Source organism: Palaemon carinicauda, chromosome 36, assembly GCF_036898095.1.
Source record: "Palaemon carinicauda isolate YSFRI2023 chromosome 36, ASM3689809v2, whole genome shotgun sequence".
In the NCBI taxonomy this organism is placed as follows: Eukaryota; Metazoa; Arthropoda; class Malacostraca; order Decapoda; family Palaemonidae; genus Palaemon; species Palaemon carinicauda.
In genome coordinates, this window is record NC_090760.1 from 1,918,493 (window position 1) to 1,939,724 (window position 21,232).

General features: G+C 36.2%; 1 protein-coding gene across 3 annotated transcripts in view; it reads left to right on the plus strand.

Annotated features, from left to right (window-relative positions):
• Positions 1 to 21,232, plus strand: part of LOC137628712 (protein bicaudal C homolog 1-like) — a 45,603-nt gene that overhangs the window by 16,051 nt on the left and 8,320 nt on the right. For 2 of the 3 annotated variants that reach the window (XM_068359862.1, XM_068359864.1), the window contains 10 exons: positions 3,170 to 3,278; positions 7,111 to 7,276; positions 8,551 to 8,664; positions 8,766 to 8,936; positions 9,837 to 9,980; positions 11,829 to 11,987; positions 14,217 to 14,345; positions 17,834 to 17,964; positions 18,474 to 18,587; positions 19,774 to 19,948. In XM_068359862.1, the coding sequence (XP_068215963.1) occupies positions 3,170 to 3,278; positions 7,111 to 7,276; positions 8,551 to 8,664; positions 8,766 to 8,936; positions 9,837 to 9,980; positions 11,829 to 11,987; positions 14,217 to 14,345; positions 17,834 to 17,964; positions 18,474 to 18,587; positions 19,774 to 19,948 (1,412 nt within the window). The remainder of the gene's footprint in view (positions 1 to 3,169; positions 3,279 to 7,110; positions 7,277 to 8,550; positions 8,665 to 8,765; positions 8,937 to 9,836; positions 9,981 to 11,828; positions 11,988 to 14,216; positions 14,346 to 17,833; positions 17,965 to 18,473; positions 18,588 to 19,773; positions 19,949 to 21,232) is intronic. The other variant, XM_068359863.1, reaches the window with a different exon arrangement.

Sequence of the window (21,232 nt, forward strand, 5' to 3'; positions counted from 1 at the left end):
TGTAACCGTTTTGCAGGGTATTTCTAAAACCCGATCCATTTACTGTAACCGTTTTGCAGGGTATTTCTAAAACCTGATCCATTTACTGTAACCATTTTGCAGGGTATTTCTAAAACCTGACTCATTTACTGTAACCGTTTTGCAGGGTATTTCTAAAACCTGATTCATTTACTGTAACCGTTTTGCAGGGTATTTCTAAAACCTGACTCATTTACTGTAACCATTTTGCAGGGTATTTCTAAAACCTGACTCATTTACTGTAACCGTTTTGCAGGGTATTTCTAAAACCTGATTCATTTACTGTAACCGTTTTGCAGGGTATTTCTAAAACCTGATCCATTTACTGTAACCGTTTTGCAGGGTATTTCTAAAACCTGATCCATTTACTGTAACCGTTTTGCAGGGTATTTCTAAAACCCGATCCATTTACTGTAACCGTTTTGCAGGGTATTTCTAAAACCCGATCCATTTACTGTAACCGTTTTGCAGGGTATTTCTAAAACCCGATCCATTTACTGTAACCGTTTTGCAGGGTATTTCTAAAACCCGATCCATTTACTGTAACCGTTTTGCAGGGTATTTCTAAAACCCGATCCATTTACTGTAACCGTTTTGCAGGGTATTTCTAAAGCCTGATTCATTTACTGTAACCGTTTTGCAGGCTATTTCTAAAGCCTGATTCATTTACTGTATCCGTTTTGCAGGGTGTTTCTAAAACCTGATTCATTTACCGTAACCGTTTTGCAGGGTGTTTCTAAAACCGGATTCATTTACCGTAACCGTTTTGCAGGGTGTTTCTAAAACCCGATTCATTTACCGTAACCGTTTTGCAGGGTGTTTCTAAAACCGGATTCATTTACCGTAACCGTTTTGCAGGGTGTTTCTAAAACCCGATTCATTTACCGTAACCGTTTTGCAGGGGGTTTCTAAAATCCGATTCATTTACCGTAACCGTTTTGCAGGGTGTTTCTAAAACCCGATTCATTTACCGTAACCGTTTTGCAGGGGGTTTCTAAAACCCGATTCATTTACCGTAACCGTTTTGCAGGGTGTTTCTAAAATCCGATTCATTTACCGTAACCGTTTTGCAGGGTGTTTCTAAAATCCGATTCATTTACCGTAACCGTTTTGCAGGGGGTTTCTAAAACCCGATTCATTTACCGTAACCGTTTTGCAGGGTGTTTCTAAAATCCGATTCATTTACCGTAACTGTTTTGCAGGGGGTTTCTAAAACCCGATTCATTTACCGTAACCGTTTTGCAGGGTGTTTCTAAAACCCGATTCATTTACCGTAACCGTTTTGCAGGGGGTTTCTAAAACCCGATTCATTTACCGTAACCGTTTTGCAGGGTGTTTCTAAAATCCGATTCATTTACCGTAACCGTTTTGCAGGGTGTTTCTAAAATCCGATTCATTTACCGTAACCGTTTTGCAGGGGGTTTCTAAAACCCGATTCATTTACCGTAACCGTTTTGCAGGGTGTTTCTAAAATCCGATTCATTTACCGTAACTGTTTTGCAGGGTGTTTCTAAAACCCGATTCATTTACCGTAACCGTTTTGCTGGGTATTTCTAAAACCCGATTCATTTACCGTAACCGTTTTGCAGGGTATTTCTAAAACCCGATTCATTTACTGTAACTATTTTGCAGGGTACATGTATTTTTTATGTATGAAATTATACAAATGGTGCATAGTAAATTAATTTATAAATCAATACTGTACAGTGTTCCAGAGATTTCATATACAATTAACTGTGCCCCTCTCTTGGCCTCCTCCTGAGGAAAGGTTTTACTTGTGATCCATATATAAATGCAAACAGTTTCTCTTAGTCTGAAAAAACTTTCTCAAAAGTCGATAACTTCTGTCAGCATTTGTGAGCTAAATTTAATTTTATATATTATTTTCAACGTTGATATAGTACATGTTTGTTGGTTAGTTTTTGATCAGTGGTTGAGATTTTAACATATTTTATTTGTCAGAAAACATCTCGAGTTTCATGTGTACTTTGTTAATATATTTTATTTATCATAAAACATCTCGTAAGTTTCATTTGTACTTTGTTAATATATTTTATTTATCATAAAACATCTCGTAAGTTTCACATGTACTTTGTTAATATATTTTATTTATCATAAAACATCTCTAGTTTCATATGTACTTTAATATTACAATGTATATAGGATGATCAACTGTAAGCCAGTCATTGATATTGGGCAGATTTTAACCATTGCAATGCTACAAGGGACTAATACTACGCAGTATTCTAGAAGTTTTATTCCAGCTGTTACCAAGTTGTGGAATGATCTTTCTAATCGGGTAGTTGAATCAGTAGAACTTCAAAAGTTCAAAGTTGGAGCAAATGCTTTTTATGTTGACCAGGCTGACACGAGTCTTTTTTTTATAGTTTATATATGACCTCTGTTTTTGACGTTGTTAATAGTTTATATAGGACGTATCTGTTTTGATGCTGTTACCATTTTTAGAATGAGATATTGTTAATTTATTCTCATCATTTATTTATTTCCTTATTTCCTTTCCTCACTGGGCTATTTTTCCCTATTGGAGCCCTTGGGCTTATAGCATCTTGCTTTTCCAACTAGGGTTGTAGCTTGGCTAGTAATAATAATAATAAGTTCAGTGTTCTAGTTAAGATCTGATAATAATCACTATTTTTTTTAATAAAGAAATGTGGCCCATTTTGATAATATTCAAGATATGTTTTTATATAATTTCTTAGTTCTTAGTGTAGATATGTATGAATTGGATAAGCTGATAGTTTACTAATGGGTTGTAAATATGATTTTAAATTTTGATCGGCAGGAAATATGATTTTAAATTTTGATTGGCAGGAAATATGATTTTAAATTTTGATTGGCAGGAAATATGATTTTAAATTTTGATCGGCAGGAAATATGATTTTAAATTTTGATCGGCAGGAAATATGATTTTAAATTTTGATCGGCAGGAAATATGATTTTAAATTTTGATCGGCAGGAAATATGATTTTAAATTTTGATCGGCAGGAAATATGATTTTAAATTTTGATCGGCAGGAAATATGATTTTAAATTTTGATCGGCAGGAAATATGATTTTAAATTTTGATTGGCAGGAAATATGATTTTAAATTTTGATTGGCAGGAAATATGATTTTAAATTTTGATTGGCAGGATCACGTTCCCAGACGCAAGTGATTTGAGTACACCCCCATTAAAGAGGTCAACCGTTACAATAAGCGGTTCTGTGGACAATGTTTATTTGGCTCGGCAAAATTTGCTGGTAAGTTTAAGTTTTTCTTTAACCTTAACATATTTTCTGGGGTTTTGACAGATTAGGAGTCGAGGTATAAACTGATGGAATAGTCAGTGTGACCTGGAGTGTAAAATGATGCTTAGTTTGGAAGAGCATATGGTGAAACCTTTGTCATATTTAAATATTTTGTCGTATGTACAGGTACTTATAGAGGTTTGTGCGCTAGAGAATACTGCTGATGCCAGTCAAGTTAGTTTTATTTTAACATATTGTATGATTGATAGAGATATTTTAGAAAAGTTATACATACACTTCAAATTACTATCTTGAGGTTATGATTAACCCTTTTACCCCCAAAGGACGTACTGGTATGTCTCGCAAAACTCATCCCTTTACCCCCATGGACGTACCGGTATGTCCTTGCAAAAAACTATTTACATTTTTTTGCATATTTTTGATAAATTCGAGAAACTTCAGGCCTTTTACAATATGAGACCAACCTAACCCCTCTATGACGATAATTAAGGCTGTTAGAGCAATTAAAAAAATATTTAGTGCAAAATGTGCTTAAAAAAAAAAACACCTGGGGGTTAAGGGTTGGAAAGTTCCAAATAGCTTGGGGGTAAAAGGGTTAACATATCGTATGATCAATAGATATATTTTAGAAAAATTATACATACACTTCAAATTACTATCATGAGGTTATGATTAAAGAACTTTTCAGGTTAAACTCAGTGTAGTATTACTGTGCTCATACATCTTTGCCGGCATCAATGACCTTAGATGTCAGGATGCCTGAAAACTTTAAATCAATCATACATCTTTGATAACTCATAACCCAAGTATGATAAAAGTTACCTAATGTCATCTCCTAGAAACATGCAAAATAGGTACTGCACTGTAAAATCTTGATAAGTATTGCAGTTTAGCCAGACAATAGCAATGCTTTTCTTTAGCAATTTTAATGCAAAACATCTTGACATAAAGTACTTAACCACTTTATAAATATTAGCAATCTTAGTAATCACTTGCAATTTGCAACTGATTGATTTAAAATGGTTGATAAGAAACTTGTAACAGTTCTTTGCATACATATGGCTTCCCAAGTAAAATTGATAGTTGTCTTTATTTTTATATTGATGTTATATTCATTAATCCCCTGGTTATTGCCAGTCTGTCCAGGTCTCCCCCTCTCCTCCTGTGATAGTTGAATTTTTTTTTTATTTAAAGCAATTTTATCTTCTTAGATTTAGATTTTATAAGCCATAAAATGAGTGTTTTCAGCTACAATAACCCCAGATATGACTTAAGATATGATTTACCAAAAATAAATTACAGTATAGCGTAAGATATAAAATTTACTGTTGTCAGAAATCCACAATTTAAAGAGGTGACATAGATTTATATGAAACATAGGAAAATTCAGCAATGTACTGAGGGAGCGATACTTCTCTTTTTACTTTTTGTCTACTTCTGAATGCATTTTGCTGACCAACCACACTGAATTCCCTCTAAACCCCTTTGATATGGTGTTGAATAATAGTCATTCCATTGCAAGGTCCTCAGACCAAGTCTTTATTATATATTTGTTCACCATCACACTATACAAGCCCTTTGCTACTTTTAAGGGATATTACTTTTGCCAAGCTGAAAGACTAACCAAAATTTTAGCTAGGGGATAAAAACCCCACTTGCTAGTTAGAGAGAGGACGGGGTTGGGTAGCCGGCTACTCCACTTACTCACACACCTGGGCTGAGCACCACCTTTGCTATTTAGCTCGGTAGCGAGTGGACGTTGCCGCTTTCTCCCTTCTTATACCTGACTCGCCATTTGATTGTTACAGTGAATTTTGTTCTTATTCTTAAACTGTTTTCATTTTATATATTGTACAGTATATGAAAACTCTTAATGTTTATATATGTATATATGTATATTTAAACTTGTCTTTATAGTGAATGTTTGTTTGTGTGACAGCGTAGTTTGGCAGGTTCTCAAGGGCGGAGAATCTTCTGAAGATTTTTCCCCCACCCTTGTATGTCGTACAACCCCTAGGCTGGTGGCCTTCCGAGGCCTCGGCCTCCGCCGCAGGGAAGTCATCGTTTTGATTCTCCTTCTCCAAGTCCTCAGCCTCCGCCACAGGGGAGTAGACATTTTGTTGATTCTCCTTCTCAGAGGGAAGGCCGCTTACGGCTTTCCCAGAGTTTGACTTCGGTGTTACTCTTCCTCGCTGACGACACATCTCTCCCTCTTTACGTGGATCGCAGGCAGATCCTCAGCGGCAGATCACCTTTCCCGTTTTGTGTTAGGTTGCGCTCCCAAATAGTTTCGTCAGTAATTAAGTTGAAATGATAATAGTTTGTATTTTAACTTTCAGCTCTCGTCTCCAATCTCCTTCATGCGGCGATGGGCCAACAGCCTTACTTAGCCGGCAAAGGGAGTGCATAGTCTTTAGCTTGTCCGCTCCTCCTCGGGGATCCCCTTCCCGCTGGAGAGTTGCGTTCTCCCAAGTTGTTGTTCTGTTAGCATATTAATTATTTGTAGTTTTTGTTTTACATTTCTTAAGCCACCGCTCTCCTTCTCACGACAATAACTGCCGCCGAAGGGAGTTCGCAGTTATGTTTGTTTTCTCTGGGAACATCTTTCCCGTCCACGGGTCAGGTTATCCTCCTGAGGGAGTTTTTCTTAATTCTATATTTTCCTCGGATAGCGATGCCGTTCTTCTTCGTTCGGCTAAGTCATCCGATGCAGAGCAGTTAGTTCCTGTAGGATCTTCTGTACCTGCCCTGTCACAGCCTGTGGCAGCTCTTGATCAAGTCGTTGGGTTATACCTTTCCCTTACAAGGAGTTGGTCCCTGCTGGAGGTAGCGCTCGATGCCGACCTTCAACTTCAACAAGGCTTGTTGACAGGAATCAGAGAACGCTGCCAGTAGGTCCGCCTCCATGGGTTGGACAACTTTGCCCTTCCGAGGGAGAGTTATCCTTCCCAGGTGTTGGACAGATATTCTCTGAGGGAGAGCTTCCCTTCATCAGCTGTTTAGCAACCTTCCGGCTTCTGGGTAGAATTGCTGACAGCTCAATGAAGATCAGCTGCTGCTATCTCATTGCCATAGACTACACTTCTCCCCCTGGGGCTGGGGCAAGGCAAAGTCTCGTCCGCGAGATTGATCCATGACCAGCATGTGACGTACGCCTATGCTTCTCCCCCTAAAGGTAAGGAAAGCATAGTCATAGTGGATGTCCTCCTTTGAGAGAACTTCTCATTTGTGAGGGAAAGCTTGTAACAAGCTTTTTGTGACGGCAAACTCCCCCTCTGGAGGAACCCACTAGACTTTAATCTTTGGGGTCTGTCAGGTGGAGAAGTTCCTGACCCATCACCACCCTCGGCATGCTCCTCCCCCTGCAGTAAGGGGACGCCTGTTTGAACCCTCGGGTTGTCGTCTCGGAGAACAGTTTTATGCGACGGTCACGCCTAGCCCTTGGGCTCTCGTAACCTGGAGCTATTTATACAAATTGACCCGCCAGCCCTATCCCCTTAGAAAGTTCTGCCTGCTAGCAAAGCGACTGCTCAGGCCAAGTGTGCGAGTGAGCTGGGTAGCCGGCCACCCCCACCCCTCCCGCTAACTAGCGGTTGAGATAGTTATCCCTCGCTAAAGTCTTATGGCTTGTCTTACAGCTTCTTCTAAAGTAATATCCCCTATAAATAGTTCTGGGTTTGTATCGTTAAAAAAATAAAACTTTCTTCCAAATTTGTCATTTTTGTAAATCTTGACCCCATATAACAACTCCTTTATCCATATACTTCCCGTGAGAATGTGACATCCTGCCATCATGCCACACTGCTCATGTTATCTCTTCTAGGGATGTTTGCCACTAGTCCTGATGTTTGAACTTATGCCAGACCAAGATGTAGATCCGAATGAACTAAGGCAAATAATGCAGACATGGGATGTAAATATCTTCCTCAAGAACAAGAAATTGGACGGCCGGAGACTAGTAGTCATCAAGGGTGCTGAAAAACATGCAGGTATGTTTCTAGCGCAGTGGTTCCCAACCTTTTTTCTGTCATTTCCCCTCTGCACCCAGTTCAACCATCCATATTTCCCCCTTCATGCCCCGCCCAGCCCTCATGCCCACTCGCCTGCCTCAGAAATGGGCATGACACTCCAATTCTCCCCTTGAATATCATGTTTGTGAGAACTGATATGATCATATCACAATTGAATGGCTAACAACAAATTGCCGCACGTACTATGAGGACATTTTCCGCCTGTTTTAGTTAGTTGGTAGTGTAATTATTTCCCCCCTGGAAGCTTCAAATTTCCCCCCAGGGGTAAATTTCCCCCAGGTTGGGAACCACTGTAATCTAGCGTGTCACGTTAAAGATTGTCGATGAAGGTATTGATGTAGCGTCATCCTTCAGTAAGAAAATTAATTGTACAGTATCACCCTTTTAGTCCAAGATTGCATGGCTGCTTGCTTTGAAGATAAATTTTTTACTCTGGTTACTGTGACTGGCTGCTATGGCTTTTCTTTAATGGCTGCATGGTAATCTTTTCATGTTGAGAATATATTTAATTTGGAGAAATATTCTTCACCAGAATTTCTTTGGTTAGCTTCCATTTAGGCATCGAAAACCAGACCTTAAGCCAAATGCCAATGATGTATGAGAATAGAAGGGAATCTGTTTACAAAGCCAAATATTTTTTCTTTAAAAGAATTTTGTTGCATGATGCTTAAGTAGATATTACAAACTTGTAGATTCATGAAATGATCGTTTAAGATAATTTTAAGTTTTGGATGCATAAAACTTTAAAATGTGGAATGTATTGATCAGTGTTCATGTTCTTTAACCCTTTTACCCCCAAAGAACGTACTGGTACGTTTCACAAAAGCCATCCCTTTACCCCCATGGACGTACCGGTACGTCCTTGCAAAAAAATGCTATTTTTTTTTTTTCATATTTTTGATAATTTTTTGAGAAAATTCAGGCATTTTCCAAGAGAATGAGACCAACCTGACCTCTCTATGGCAAAAATTAAGGCTGTTAGAGCAATTTAAAAAAAATATAATGCAAAATGTGCTGGGAAAAAAATAACCCCCTGGGGGTTAAGGGTTGGAAATTTCCAAATAGCCTGGGGGTAAAAGGGTTAATTGCATGGCTTTGTAATCTTTTAAGCAGGAAAGGGTTTAAGTTTTTTCATTTAAATTATATTTCATTTAAAAACTGCAAAATACCTTTACTGATGGTGTCCTGGAATTCACTATTCACTGATATAAGTAATTTTTAACTATTTACAGATAATATCTATGAAGCTTGGCGCCTAATTTCAAGGGCAGAGAAAGAGCCTCCTAAAGCACGCATTCCTTCTTCCTATATAATTCCTGAAGCCGATCCTTTGTACGGAATTGGTAGTAAGTTAACGTACTAACTTTGACATGCTCGTTTTATTGACTCAGTAGGTAAGAGTACAGCAGTTCAAACGACCCCCTCTACATTTAGGCATCAATTTCAGATCTGAATATTGGTCAGTGGCTAAGTGGCAGCGAATCTCCGAACACTCTTCTGTCTCACTCTCAAGGACAATCCAGTACTCGCTGGGATGGAGGACTTCCTCTCGCTAACAACCAGGCGCCTTCGTACCTTCCTCGGTCACCGTACACCCCACTTGTTCTCGACTCTGGCTGTGAGTGCGAACCTTCTGGCTCTTATATACAACATTTTCCTTCTTCTGATACTTGATTATATTTTATATTGAATTATATCTTATATAATTTAATTAAAGTGGTTGCTGTTTGTAATGTTTAGCTACAGTGAACCCTCGTTTATCGCGGTAGATAGGTTCCAGACCCGGCCGCGATAGGTGAAAATCCGCGAAGTAGTGACACCATATTTACCTATTTATTTAACATGTATATTCAGACTTAAAACCTTCCCTTGTACGTAGTACTGTTAACAAACTACCCTTTAATGTACAGAACACTTAATGCATGTACTACAGTACCCTAAACTAAAACAGGCACAAATATTAAAGGCGATTTTATATCATGCGTTTCCTAAACACGCCAAAAAGCACGATAAAAAATGGCAACCAATGTTTTGTTTGTTTCTCTGATCATAATGAAGAAACAAACGCATTTACTGTACACATCTGTGTATAGGTTAGTTTTTGCATCGATTATATTGATTATTCAGTACAGTATGTTGATTTTGTTATTACCAATATGTATATATATATATGGGTTATGAAAAAATCCGCGAAGTGGTGAATCCGCGATGGTCGAACCGCGAAGTAGCGAGGGTTCACTGTATTAGTTTTTATACAGACACCCTATAGGGGTGAGCGAGCTGGGTATATTCCTGGCATTCCATGCAACTTTTTTCTCTGGTATATTTAGCAGTATTTATATCTTAGAAATGGTGCTTTAAGGAGCATTTCACGGAGCGACGCAGGTTCCTCGCCCAGAAATAGATTTTTCCTTTGTCAAAATCCCTTAATTTTTTTTTTTTTTTTTTTTTTTTTTTATACAGGAAATAATTTTTTATTTTTTACAGGAAATAATTTTTTTTTTTTTTGTCCCCACAGCCAGTTTGTACGCTAATAACTGCCTGCCGCTGTCTGGAAATCTTGAAAACTTTAACTGCCTTGTTCCAAAGACATCGGGTGGTGGTAACACGTCCGGACTAAACATTAATTCAGTTATACCATCAGTAACAGTTGCTAGCATGGGTAAGGAAACTAAAATATTTCACAATTGCAAAAATAGATTTATTATAGCAGACTAAACATTAATTCAGTTATACCATCGGTAACAGTTGCTAGCATGGGTAAGGAAACTAAAATATTTCACAATTGCAAAAATAGATTTATTATAGCAGACTAAACATTAATTCAGTTATACCATCAGTAACAGTTGCTAGCATGGGTAAGGAAACTAAAATATTTCACAATTGCAAAAATAGATTTATTATAGCAGACTAAACATTAATTCAGTTATACCATCGGTAACAGTTGCTAGCATGGGTAAGGAAACTAAAATATTTCACGATTGCTAAAATAGATTTATTATAGCAGACTAAACATTAATTCAGTTATACCATCGGTAACAGTTGCTAGCATGGGTAAGGAAACTAAAATATTTCACAATTGCAAAAATAGATTTATTATAGCAGACTAAACATTAATTCAGTTATACCATCGGTAACAGTTGCTAGCATGGGTAAGGAAACTAAAATATTTCACAATTGCAAAAATAGATTTATTATAGCAGACTAAACATTAATTCAGTTATACCATCGGTAACAGTTGCTAGCATGGGTAAGGAAACTAAAATATTTCACGATTGCTAAAATAGATTTATTATAGCAGACTAAACATTAATTCAGTTATACCATCGGTAACAGTTGCTAGCATGGGTAAGGAAACTAAAATATTTCACGATTGCAAAAATAGATTTATTATAGCAGGAGCATATTAATTTCATTTGATGATTGTAAGGTGTGCCTTTTACTTTTCAATAAGATTTGATAGCATTGTATGAAGTAATGTAGTTAAAAGATCATTTATATAGATTCCCCCTGATACAGTGGGATTGGTTTCATCAATTACTGTATATGAAAGTTCATTATAGTTTGTACATTGTATTGTACATGTTACAAAGAAACATGGTGATTATAATATAGGTAACATCGAAACAGTAGCATGTTAGTTATTACTTGGTTCTTCTTGATTCATTCTGCTTTCATTGAATAATTAAGATTAAAGTGTCGTTAGTTGTAGAAGTCCTATGAATACACAGGAGTCAGATGCATTGAATAGATTAAATTTCGATAGTTTAAGATAATGGAATGTATTTAAAAGTTAGATTATATTGGTGTATTAATGGCACTATCATTCAGGAACACTTTCTATAGTCAATTTCTTTTAGCGATGCATTTTTGCACAGACTCGCAGCGGTGCCCTTTTAGCTCGGAAAAGTTCCCCGATCGCTGATTGGTTGGACGAGATAATTCTAACCAATCAGCGATCAGGAAACTTTAACGAGCTAAAAGGGCACTGCTGCAAGTCGGTGCAAATCTGCCTCGATAAAAGAAATGGACTATAGTGTAGTTAAGCTGTGAATACACATCAGTCGGTTACATAGAATCCATTAGATTTCAACAATTTAGAATTTTGAATAGAGTATAAAATACAAGTATATTGATGTACTAAGGGCATTATCATTCTAAAACACAACTGGTAAATCTATTTGTGATGAACTCAAACACTGTTAAATCTATTTGTGATGAACTCAAACACTGTTAAATCTATTTGTGATGAACTCAAACACTGTTAAATCTATTTGTGATGAACTCAAACACTGTTAAATCTATTTGTGATGAACTCAAACACTGTTAAATCTATTTGTGATGAACTCAAACACTGTTAAATCTATTTGTGATGAACTCAAACACTGTTAAATCTATTTGTGATGAACTCACACTGTTAAATCTATTTGTAATGAACTCAAACACTGTTAAATCTATTTGTAATGAACTCTGACTTGATATTTTAATGACTAGAAACTCTTTATCGCAGGTGACGCATCTTGTGGGAACAGGGCCACCAGCACTAGCACTGTAAGCTCTGACTCTTCTCCTGTTCAGTCTCCTAGAGATGCTTCTCCCGACCAGTTAATGACAAGCCAAGGGTCATTGCTGTTTGGCGATTTTGATTCTTCAAAAATTGGTATGAAAGGTTGGTATATTCTTCTTGGATAAGTAGCCTTGTAAGATACCACACATCTCAATTTCCATTCAATCATTCATTTATTTATCATAGCCTTTTTTCAGTTTTTAAAGTGTGCTGTTTATTGAACTCGCGTATTAGAGCAGCAGTCAGGTGGAGTTTAAGCAAACGAACGTAGTACCAATTGTGGAACACAGGGTCACGTAGAAAATGATAAGACATAAGAACAACTGGTTGTCTGCCGGGACCACCTGCTGTGTTGAGTCTCTGGGGACCTCAGGGAGTTCAGAATGACAATGCCAGACAAAATATCTGCTACATTATACATGCCATACACGCCCAAAAGTTGACTCCACCTTCTGCTCTGGAAAAATTAAAAACATTAAAGATACTGAATTAAGCTACTGTACTTTAGAATGAAAGATTTCATCTTGCAAAGTATAAAGTGACCCTTGCCAGATATACTGATTGCTGCATTAAGTATGCCAAAAACAAAAAAATGGGCAAGACTAAACATTCTTGGTACAACTTGAAACAAATTTTTATATACTTCTACACATATCTGAATTGAGAATGGCCAATGCCAGACATTATTTGCTACATTGTCTGCCAGACATGCCTTAAAGTTGACCCCCTACCCTTAGTGTGGGAAAATTGATATTAATAAAACAAAATGCAATTGAAAAACTTATATTTTTAAATGAAAGGTAAGATTTAATTGGTATATTATTCCACTTGCCAAACATTTTAACCAAAGATTGAGGCCAGCCAGACTCAAGAAAAGAAAATCAACTTTGGTTGTATATTATAAATTGTACCAAACAAAACAGTGCTTGAAAATATTACTAGCTAAACTACAACCCTTCTTGGGAAAGCAGGGTACTATGTCCAAGGTGTCCAACAGTGTAAAATAGCCCGGTGAGGAAATAAATAAATGAACTGCAAGAGAGGTAATGAATAATTAAAATAAAATATTTTGAAAACTCTATAACTGATAGCATTTAAATATATCTTTCATTTGTCAGCTTGTTCTACATGAAAAAAAAATTCACTGCAAGTTTGAACTTTTTTAGTTCCAACAATTCAACTGCCTGATTAGGAAAATTATTCCACAATTTGGTCATATTGTAGCTGGAATGAAACTTCTTGAATACTGTGTAGTATTGAGTCGTTGAGCCTTATGATTGGGAAAGCAAGACTATTAGAATTAACTGCATACTATACCTAGTAATAAGAGTAGTATGGTTCTGTACTGTCTGAAAAGATGTGAGTGCAAAGGATGGCCAGGAGTTATGAAAAATCTTATGCAACATACATAAATAACAGAAAGACTATGCCAGAGATTAATATCTAGATCAGGAACAAGAAATTTTAGGACTAAAAGTTCTTGTCCAACAAATTAAGAGATTTAGTTGCTGAAGACCAGACAGGAGAAGAATAAACAAGGCAAAGTGAAAGAATTAAAACGCTTCTTTAGAATATATTGATCACCAAAAATCTTGACTCATTAAGCTGTTATTTATGCAATTGACAGATTGAATGTGTTTCTTATAAGTAAATTTGCTATCAAGAATCTCGCCTAGAATTTTTCTCTTATAGTTAGATAATGTAGCCAAGATTTTGTCTGGCTTGGACTACTTCTTAATAAGTGTGATGTATACGCTACCCTGAAATACATTATGTGGAGCACATATCTACATTTGGTCAAGCTGATTTTTTTCTCTTTTTGGGTCTCCGGGGGCCCAATGCAATAGTTGGTCTCCGGTAGACATTCAGTAATTCATATGCCCCATCATTTTTTATATGACCCTGTATTCCACAATCACAATTGGTAACATGTTCGTTTGAACACTTCTCTTGGCTGCCAGTCTGTCTGTTGATTGTTAGGTCTTGATATGAGTACTGTTGTTAGAAGAGTTTTAGAGTTTTAAGTATAATCTTTAATATATAATTTATGGTGTGGTTTGATTTCTTTTCAATGTTGTATTGTTGTACTTTAAACTGTTTAATGCCAGGTTTTACGTTAACATTTATCAACAGATTTTGAATCATAAATTACTCCATTTCCTGTTCTCAATTTTTTGTGAAATTTCACAAAGCCATTTTTGAATATCCTTTAAATTTAGGCTTGTAAATAATAGCTTCTGTTTTTCAGACTGGATTCATAAGGAAGAGAATGTAGTTAGATTTTTTAAAGCTCGGTTTCTAGTTCCATATGTAATGAATAATCCTTTTCAGCTCTGTCAGTGATGATGACAGATATTGAACGTCGTGCTCCAGGCTGTGAAAAGAAGAGATTGGAACTGGAGCATCAAAAGTTGAATCCATTTACTGATTATAGTTCTAAAAAGCTTCAGGCTGCCAGGGGTATGATGTGGTCCTAATTCTTGGATTTTGTTTCTTGTATCATGTACTCGGTAGTACTGTATAACTTAATGATTTTAAAATTCTCTTCCTAGTTTCAGTAAAGTGATTATACTTTCTGAACATAAACTTTTGATTTTAGTCTCGTAGACTTTTAATTTCTAGTCATAAACGTTTGGTTTTAGTCTAGTAGACTTTTAATTTCTAGTCATAAACGTTTGGTTTTAGTCTAGTAGACTTTTAATTTCTAGTCATAAACGTTTGGTTTTAGTCTAGTAGACTTTTAATTTCTAGTCATAAACGTTTGGTTTTAGTCTAGTAGACTTTTAATTTCTAGTCATAAACGTTTGGTTTTAGTCTAGTAGACTTTTAATTAGTCATAAACTTTTGATTTTAGTCTAGTAGACTTTTAATTTCTAGTCATAAACGTTTGGTTTTAGTTTAGTAGACTTTTAATTAGTCATACACTTTTGATTTTAGTCTAGTAAACTTTTAATTAGTCATACACTTTTGATTTTAGTATAGTAAACTTTTAATTAGTCATACACTTTTGATTTTAGTCTAGTAAACTTTTAATTAGTCATACACTTTTGATTTTAGTCTAGTAAACTTTTAATTAGTCATACACTTTTGATTTTAGTCTAGTAAACTTTTAATTAGTCATACACTTTTGATTTTAGTCTAGTAAACTTTTAATTAGTCATACACTTTTGATTTTAGTCTAGTAAACTTTTAATTTGTCATAAACTTTTGATTTTAGTCTAGTAGACTTTTAATTTCTTGTCTAGTAGACTTTTAATTTCTAGTCTAGTAGACGTTTAATTTGTAGCCTAGCAGACTTTTAATTTGTAGCTTAGCAGACTTTTAATTTGTAGCCTAGTAGACATTTAATTTGTAGTCTAGTAGACTTTTAATTTTAGTTTAGTAGACATTTGAAATTTCTTACCTTTGTAGTTTTCAGTCCCCTTTTTTAGATACAGAAATGCTTTCAGAAGACTGGTATTAGCTACTAGATAACCCATGACATAGGATGTCTTTTAATTCAAATAAATGATTGTCTTAAGGGATGCAGTATCATCGTAGACCAAAAACTCCCTCTGGCCATCCTGCTTGGATATTAGTGCACCTCGTAGTAACGGGATTTTGAGGAGGGTTAAGTCTTAATTGGAAAGGGATCTCTGGTAGTGGTATCACTCGCCCCAGTTTTAATACCGACACCCTTTAGGGGTGAGCGAAGTGGATAAATTCCTAGCATTCCATGCAACTTCTTTCTCTGGTATATTTAGCAGTATTTATACCTTTGAGATGGTGCTATAAGGAGCATTTCACGGAGTGCGACAGGTTGAGCCCAGAAATTAGATTTTTGTAAATCGGCTGAATATGTGGCACTATGGCATTGGTTAACACCAAAATATTAGAATAAAGGGAATGGATTCAAAATTTTCATGAAAACTGCCGAAAGTTCTTGTGGTATACTGCGTAGATGTGCAAATGAAGGCTCTCACCTTGTCAGGCTAGGAGGAACGTAGAGAGGAGAGGTCCCCTTTTTTTGTTTCTTTTGTTTGATGTCGGCTACGCCCCAAAATTGGGGGGAAGTTCCTTGGTATATCTCTGTATGTACTGATCCCTTGAATAACTGTTTGTCTAAGAAATGAGAATGAAAAGGACACAAATGGTTTAGTCAGTTTGATTATATATAGTCTTAGTAAAGTTAATTTTATATATTAGGCATCAGTCATACATGCAAAGGTTAGATGTGCAAATGAAGGCTCTCACCTTGTCAGGCTAGGAGGAACGTAGAGAGGAGAGGTTCCCTTTTTTTGTTTCCTGTTTGATGTCGGCTACCCCCCAAAATTGGGGGGGAAGTGCCTTGGTATATCTATGTATGTACTGATCACTTGAATAACTGTTTGTCTAAGAAATGAGAATGAAAAGGACACAAATGGTTCCTAGTTAGTTTGATTTTATATAGTCAAGTTAGTCAAGTTAATTTTATATATTAGGCATCAGTCATACATGCAAAGGTACTGTAATAAGTTTAAAGTGTTGTTAATCCACTCATTCTCATTATTATTATTATTATTAAATGCTAAGCTACAACCCTAGTTGGAAAGGCAGGATGCTATAAGTCCAGGGGCCCCAACAGGGAAAATAGCCCAGTGAGGAAAGGAAACGAGGAAAAATAAAATATTTTAAGAACAGGAAAAACATTATAATAAATATTTCCCATATAAACTATAAGAAGTTTAACAAAACAAGAGGAAGAGAAGTTAGACAGAATAGTGTGCCCGAGTGTACCCTCAAGACTAGTTTTTTTTAATGATAGTAAGAGGATTTCTTCAAAAGAAACTCGTGAACCTATTTTTTTTTTTTTTCCCCCAGCAGTAATTCTATATGCTACCAACTCTTCTCTCGGATGCATAATTGTGTTTCTTGATGAATTTTTATATTACTAGATATAGGTTACTGGTTTCCAATGACTCATAACACAATATATTACTAAATCTATATAGGTTACTGGTTTTCAATGACTCATAACACAGGGTAATGTTTTAATTATCTGTATACCCTGATCTCGATTGTCGATTGTTACTAGGGTTAAAGGCTGTAGTACTTTAACTATACTATCCAAAGTAGGATAGCTATTTGTCAGGTGTACTGGTTTCTAATGACTTTCATGATCACAGGGTAATGTTTCAATTATCTGTATACCCTGATCTCCATTGTTGATTGTTACTATGGTTAAAGGCTGTAGTACTTTAACTATAGTATCGAAAGTAGGATAACTATGTCAGGTGTACGGTTTAACCATTTGCAGTAAAATATTTTATCTAATTAGAAAAGTTAAAATTTACAGCTATGGACGGACACTCAAATACACCACTGGTTACTGGTTTGTGTAAATCAGAACTTTAAATTCATTATAGATCCTTTAAAGATTACTGCATATGACTTGATGGCTGAATGTACATACATACATACATACATACATACCAAGGCACTTCCCCCAATTTTGGGGGGTAGCCGACATCAACAAATGAAACAAAAACAAAAAGGGGACCTCTACTCTCTACATTCCTTCCAGCTTTTATCTACAATCCTGAGACATGGCTGACTGTATAACCTCCTAATATATTGAATTCATAACTTTTGTTGAAGAAATATTTAATCTTTATATCGAATCTAATCGCTTGGTAAAGAAACTTTGTGTAATACAATATAACTATTATTCATTGCTGATAAATTGTCACTCCACAAGTTACATTATGAAGTGTTATAATTCTAGAACAGTTTTCAGACATTCTCATTGATGATCACCAAGTAACACTCGTGCCAAGCTTATTAGGGTTATCATCAGCTCTGTATCTACTAAAGAGGCAGAGATTTTGGAAACCATTTATATTCCTCATGACGTAGGATTTAAATGTATAAAGTTATCACCAAAAGTAGTTTTCCAACAACTGCTATTAAAGAGGAAAAATTATTTTCAGCTATGAAAGAACAAGTGCATTCTGCTGGTCCACGAACTCCAACATCAAATTGGTCGGGATATGGCTTCAGTAAGAGTATGCCAGATTACATGATCCGCCAGAAGATGCAAGAGAGGTGGCTTCAGAACAACGTAAGTATTCAGTTACCGTTTTTTTTTTTTTGTTTGGATGTGGTTTTTTTTATGGGGAATCCTGTTTCATAACCAGTATTATTTTTTGTTTGGATGTGCAGTTTTTTTTATGGGGAATCCTGTTTCATAACCAGTATTATTTTTTGTTTGGATGTGCAGTTTTTTTTTTATGGGGAATCCTGTTTCATAACCAGTAATATTTTTTGTTTGGATGTGGTTTTTTTTTTTATGTGGAATCCTGTTTCATAACCAGTAATATTTTTTGTTTGGATGTGCAGTTTTTTTATGGGGGGAATTCTGTTTTATAAATTTATTTCTATAGGGTAAAAACTCAATAGGTCTTAGATTTGCTTGCAGGGGACAAACGGACCCCTTAGATCACATTTCCGAACACAATTAAAATTTAATCCTTAGGTTTGAAGCTCCTTGATTATGATTGCGTAGCCTACAGTAACTTCCACTAATGGTTTCACGTATTATAAATATTAACGTTCCGGCTCCTCCTGTAGGCACAGAAAGAATTGGAGAAATGGGATGGTTGGCAAGCACCATCTGGAGAAATATTGAATTTCTCAAGCAGCCAAGGCCTCCATGATCTGTCATACTCATCCCAACTGTCTCAGGTTTGTTTTTTTTTATTTTGATACCTAAATATTATGAATGGTAGTGGCTTTGTCTGTTCTAATTCACGTCTTATTTGTTCATTTAAATAGTTTTAAAATGTCGGAAGACTAAGGGAGTGTACAGTAATAGAAATTAATTTTTAGGCAATGAAAATGACCTGAAATTATAATTTTTAAGAAAACCAGCATTAAGACTTTAATATTTTGTTTTGATTTTATCATTTTGTTCTCATGTTTATTATTAATATACTGTGGGTTTCACACAGTGCAAGCATGTTTTTGGGCAATAGCTCTGTAACAAATTCTCGTATCAGTATGACATTTTGCTATGGTGTGTTACACCCATTGTGGTAATTATTTGATCATGAACCACTAATGGTAAAGGAGACACTTTTCCCTGTATGCAAAGGTAAACCTTGGTAACCCAGCAATGGATACAAACATAACTGTTGAAAAAGCACCTCTCTCTCTCTCTCTCTCTCTCTCTCTCTCTCTCTCTCTCTCTCTCTCTCTCTCTCTCTCTCTCTCTCTCTCTCTCTCTCTCTCTCTCTCTCTCTCTCTCTCTTTTTCTTTCTTTTTGTGGTACTTTCAATGGTTGATAGTGGAAGATATCAGAATGTATGATGGAGTAGTAGAATGATAGCCACTATGATTGTTGGTAAGTGACTATTTTATTTAGTTTTTAGTCAACTAATTCACAATCATTTGGACTTGACATCAGCCATATAGAATCAGCCCTCCCTTTTTTGTGAGGGTTAGATTACTAACAGGTGCAATTCTGGGTTACCTAGGGTGGGCCAACTCCTAATCTAACCTAGCTACTCGCTGCCATTGCCTACACTACGATAATTAACCCACTAAATACTGCCTAATATTAACAGGGAGAGCAGGTGAGGGGAGAAAGGAGAGGTATGGAAAAAGCAGGGGAGTTTTTGTATGGGGAGAGGGTAAGCAGAGCTTTTTTCACTTTGGTTCGTATTAATTTCTGGGTTATAGAGATTTGCCTCTTGGTACAGGGATAAGGGCCTTTATTCTTTACAATGAGTGGTTTTTGATACAATTACAAATTAACATACAGTGTGTAATACACTATAGGAGAATCTTGTACTGATAAGAGTGTACGTTACAGAGATGGTGCCCAAAAAAACTTACTTGTAATGTTTTAACAAAAACCTCTTGATAACAGATACCTGAAAATGTACGCACTACCGAGACGGGGTTAACCTTGCAAAGGCCACCAGTCAATTTTTCTGCCAGCAACATCATGGACTGCATTTTACCTCGCTCTAACAAGGCAAACACCACCGGCCAGTTGGATATCACATCTATACTGACCGACATACAACTGGAACAGTACATTGGTGAGTTCTTGGCACTAATTTTTTGTGACTGCTGAAAATGTAGGCAAAAGTACCTACAATCACTTTTCCTTGCTTTATCGCAATTTTGAATACATCTATTATAAAACGATGTGGGCCAAGTGTGTGTGCGTGGCCGTTGCAAAGCCACGACCACCCAAAACAATATACCCAGCTACTGGCATTCTGTCGTTTCCTCTACCCTTCTTCTGATAGGAGGCTGATGGCTAACGACAGAACCCAATACTCGGACACGAGTGGGCGCCGACGACGACGATTATAAACTTAAAAGAAAAACTTACTTATAAGGTTTTTTGTTCTATAAATTTTTTAGTGATTACAAATATTATAAACTTGGTTTCTTTTCAAGTACAGTAAAGTACTGTATTCCACATATAAACCATCTGTAATGCTTTCTATTTATATTTTGACAAAGTATTGTACTCTAGCCTTAAGTATAATTTAGAATACAGTACTAAGGGTTTCCTTGCTAGCTACAAAGTCAATTTAAAATTTGATTCACTCCATTGTGTAAATCCACTGTACAGTATAGGTAACCTTGCAAATGCTACTGGTACATTAGATGTTTTTATCATGTTTCCTTGTTTACATCAGAACTGAATTTATATACCTAATTGAATGCTTTAACTTAGCATAAAACTACTTTAAGGGATGGGTTATTATTAGTCTCTAGTACAGTGGTAACGTATTTGCCTAGCATTCGCGTGGTGAGAGATCGATCCCTGTCTAGGACCGTGAGTTTAAGCTGTTTACTGGGGAGGCCACTGCTGTGGTAGGGCATCACAGGGGGATGTTGGTCTTGCCCGGCTGACATTATGGTGAGCATGTATTCTGATGGAATTGGAACTGAAACCAGACACCTTTAACCTTTAAAGATTCATATTTATCAAACAGTGTATGATTACAATACACAGTTTAAGCATGGTGATACATTGTCTCTCACTAATATCAAAACATCTTTAAGCCTAAACTGAAAGTGGGAAGCTGTATTAAGGGTTTATTCACTCCTGTCAGCAGGTTGTGTTTATATTTTTTTTTTTTTTTTTTTTTTTTTTTTTTTTTGACGGGCAGGGGGAAATTTATTTGCCTGTCCCTAATGCATATGTCTTAATCAATAAGCTACATTTTGTGCATATGATTCGAGCCGTTATGACATTCTTTATTTTCATAAGGCCCTGTCCACACGATCGTGCTAACCAGACAGGCAAACAGTGATACCAGACCACAATAGTTAGTGAAAATGAGTTTTGATGACGTCGGAAGCGA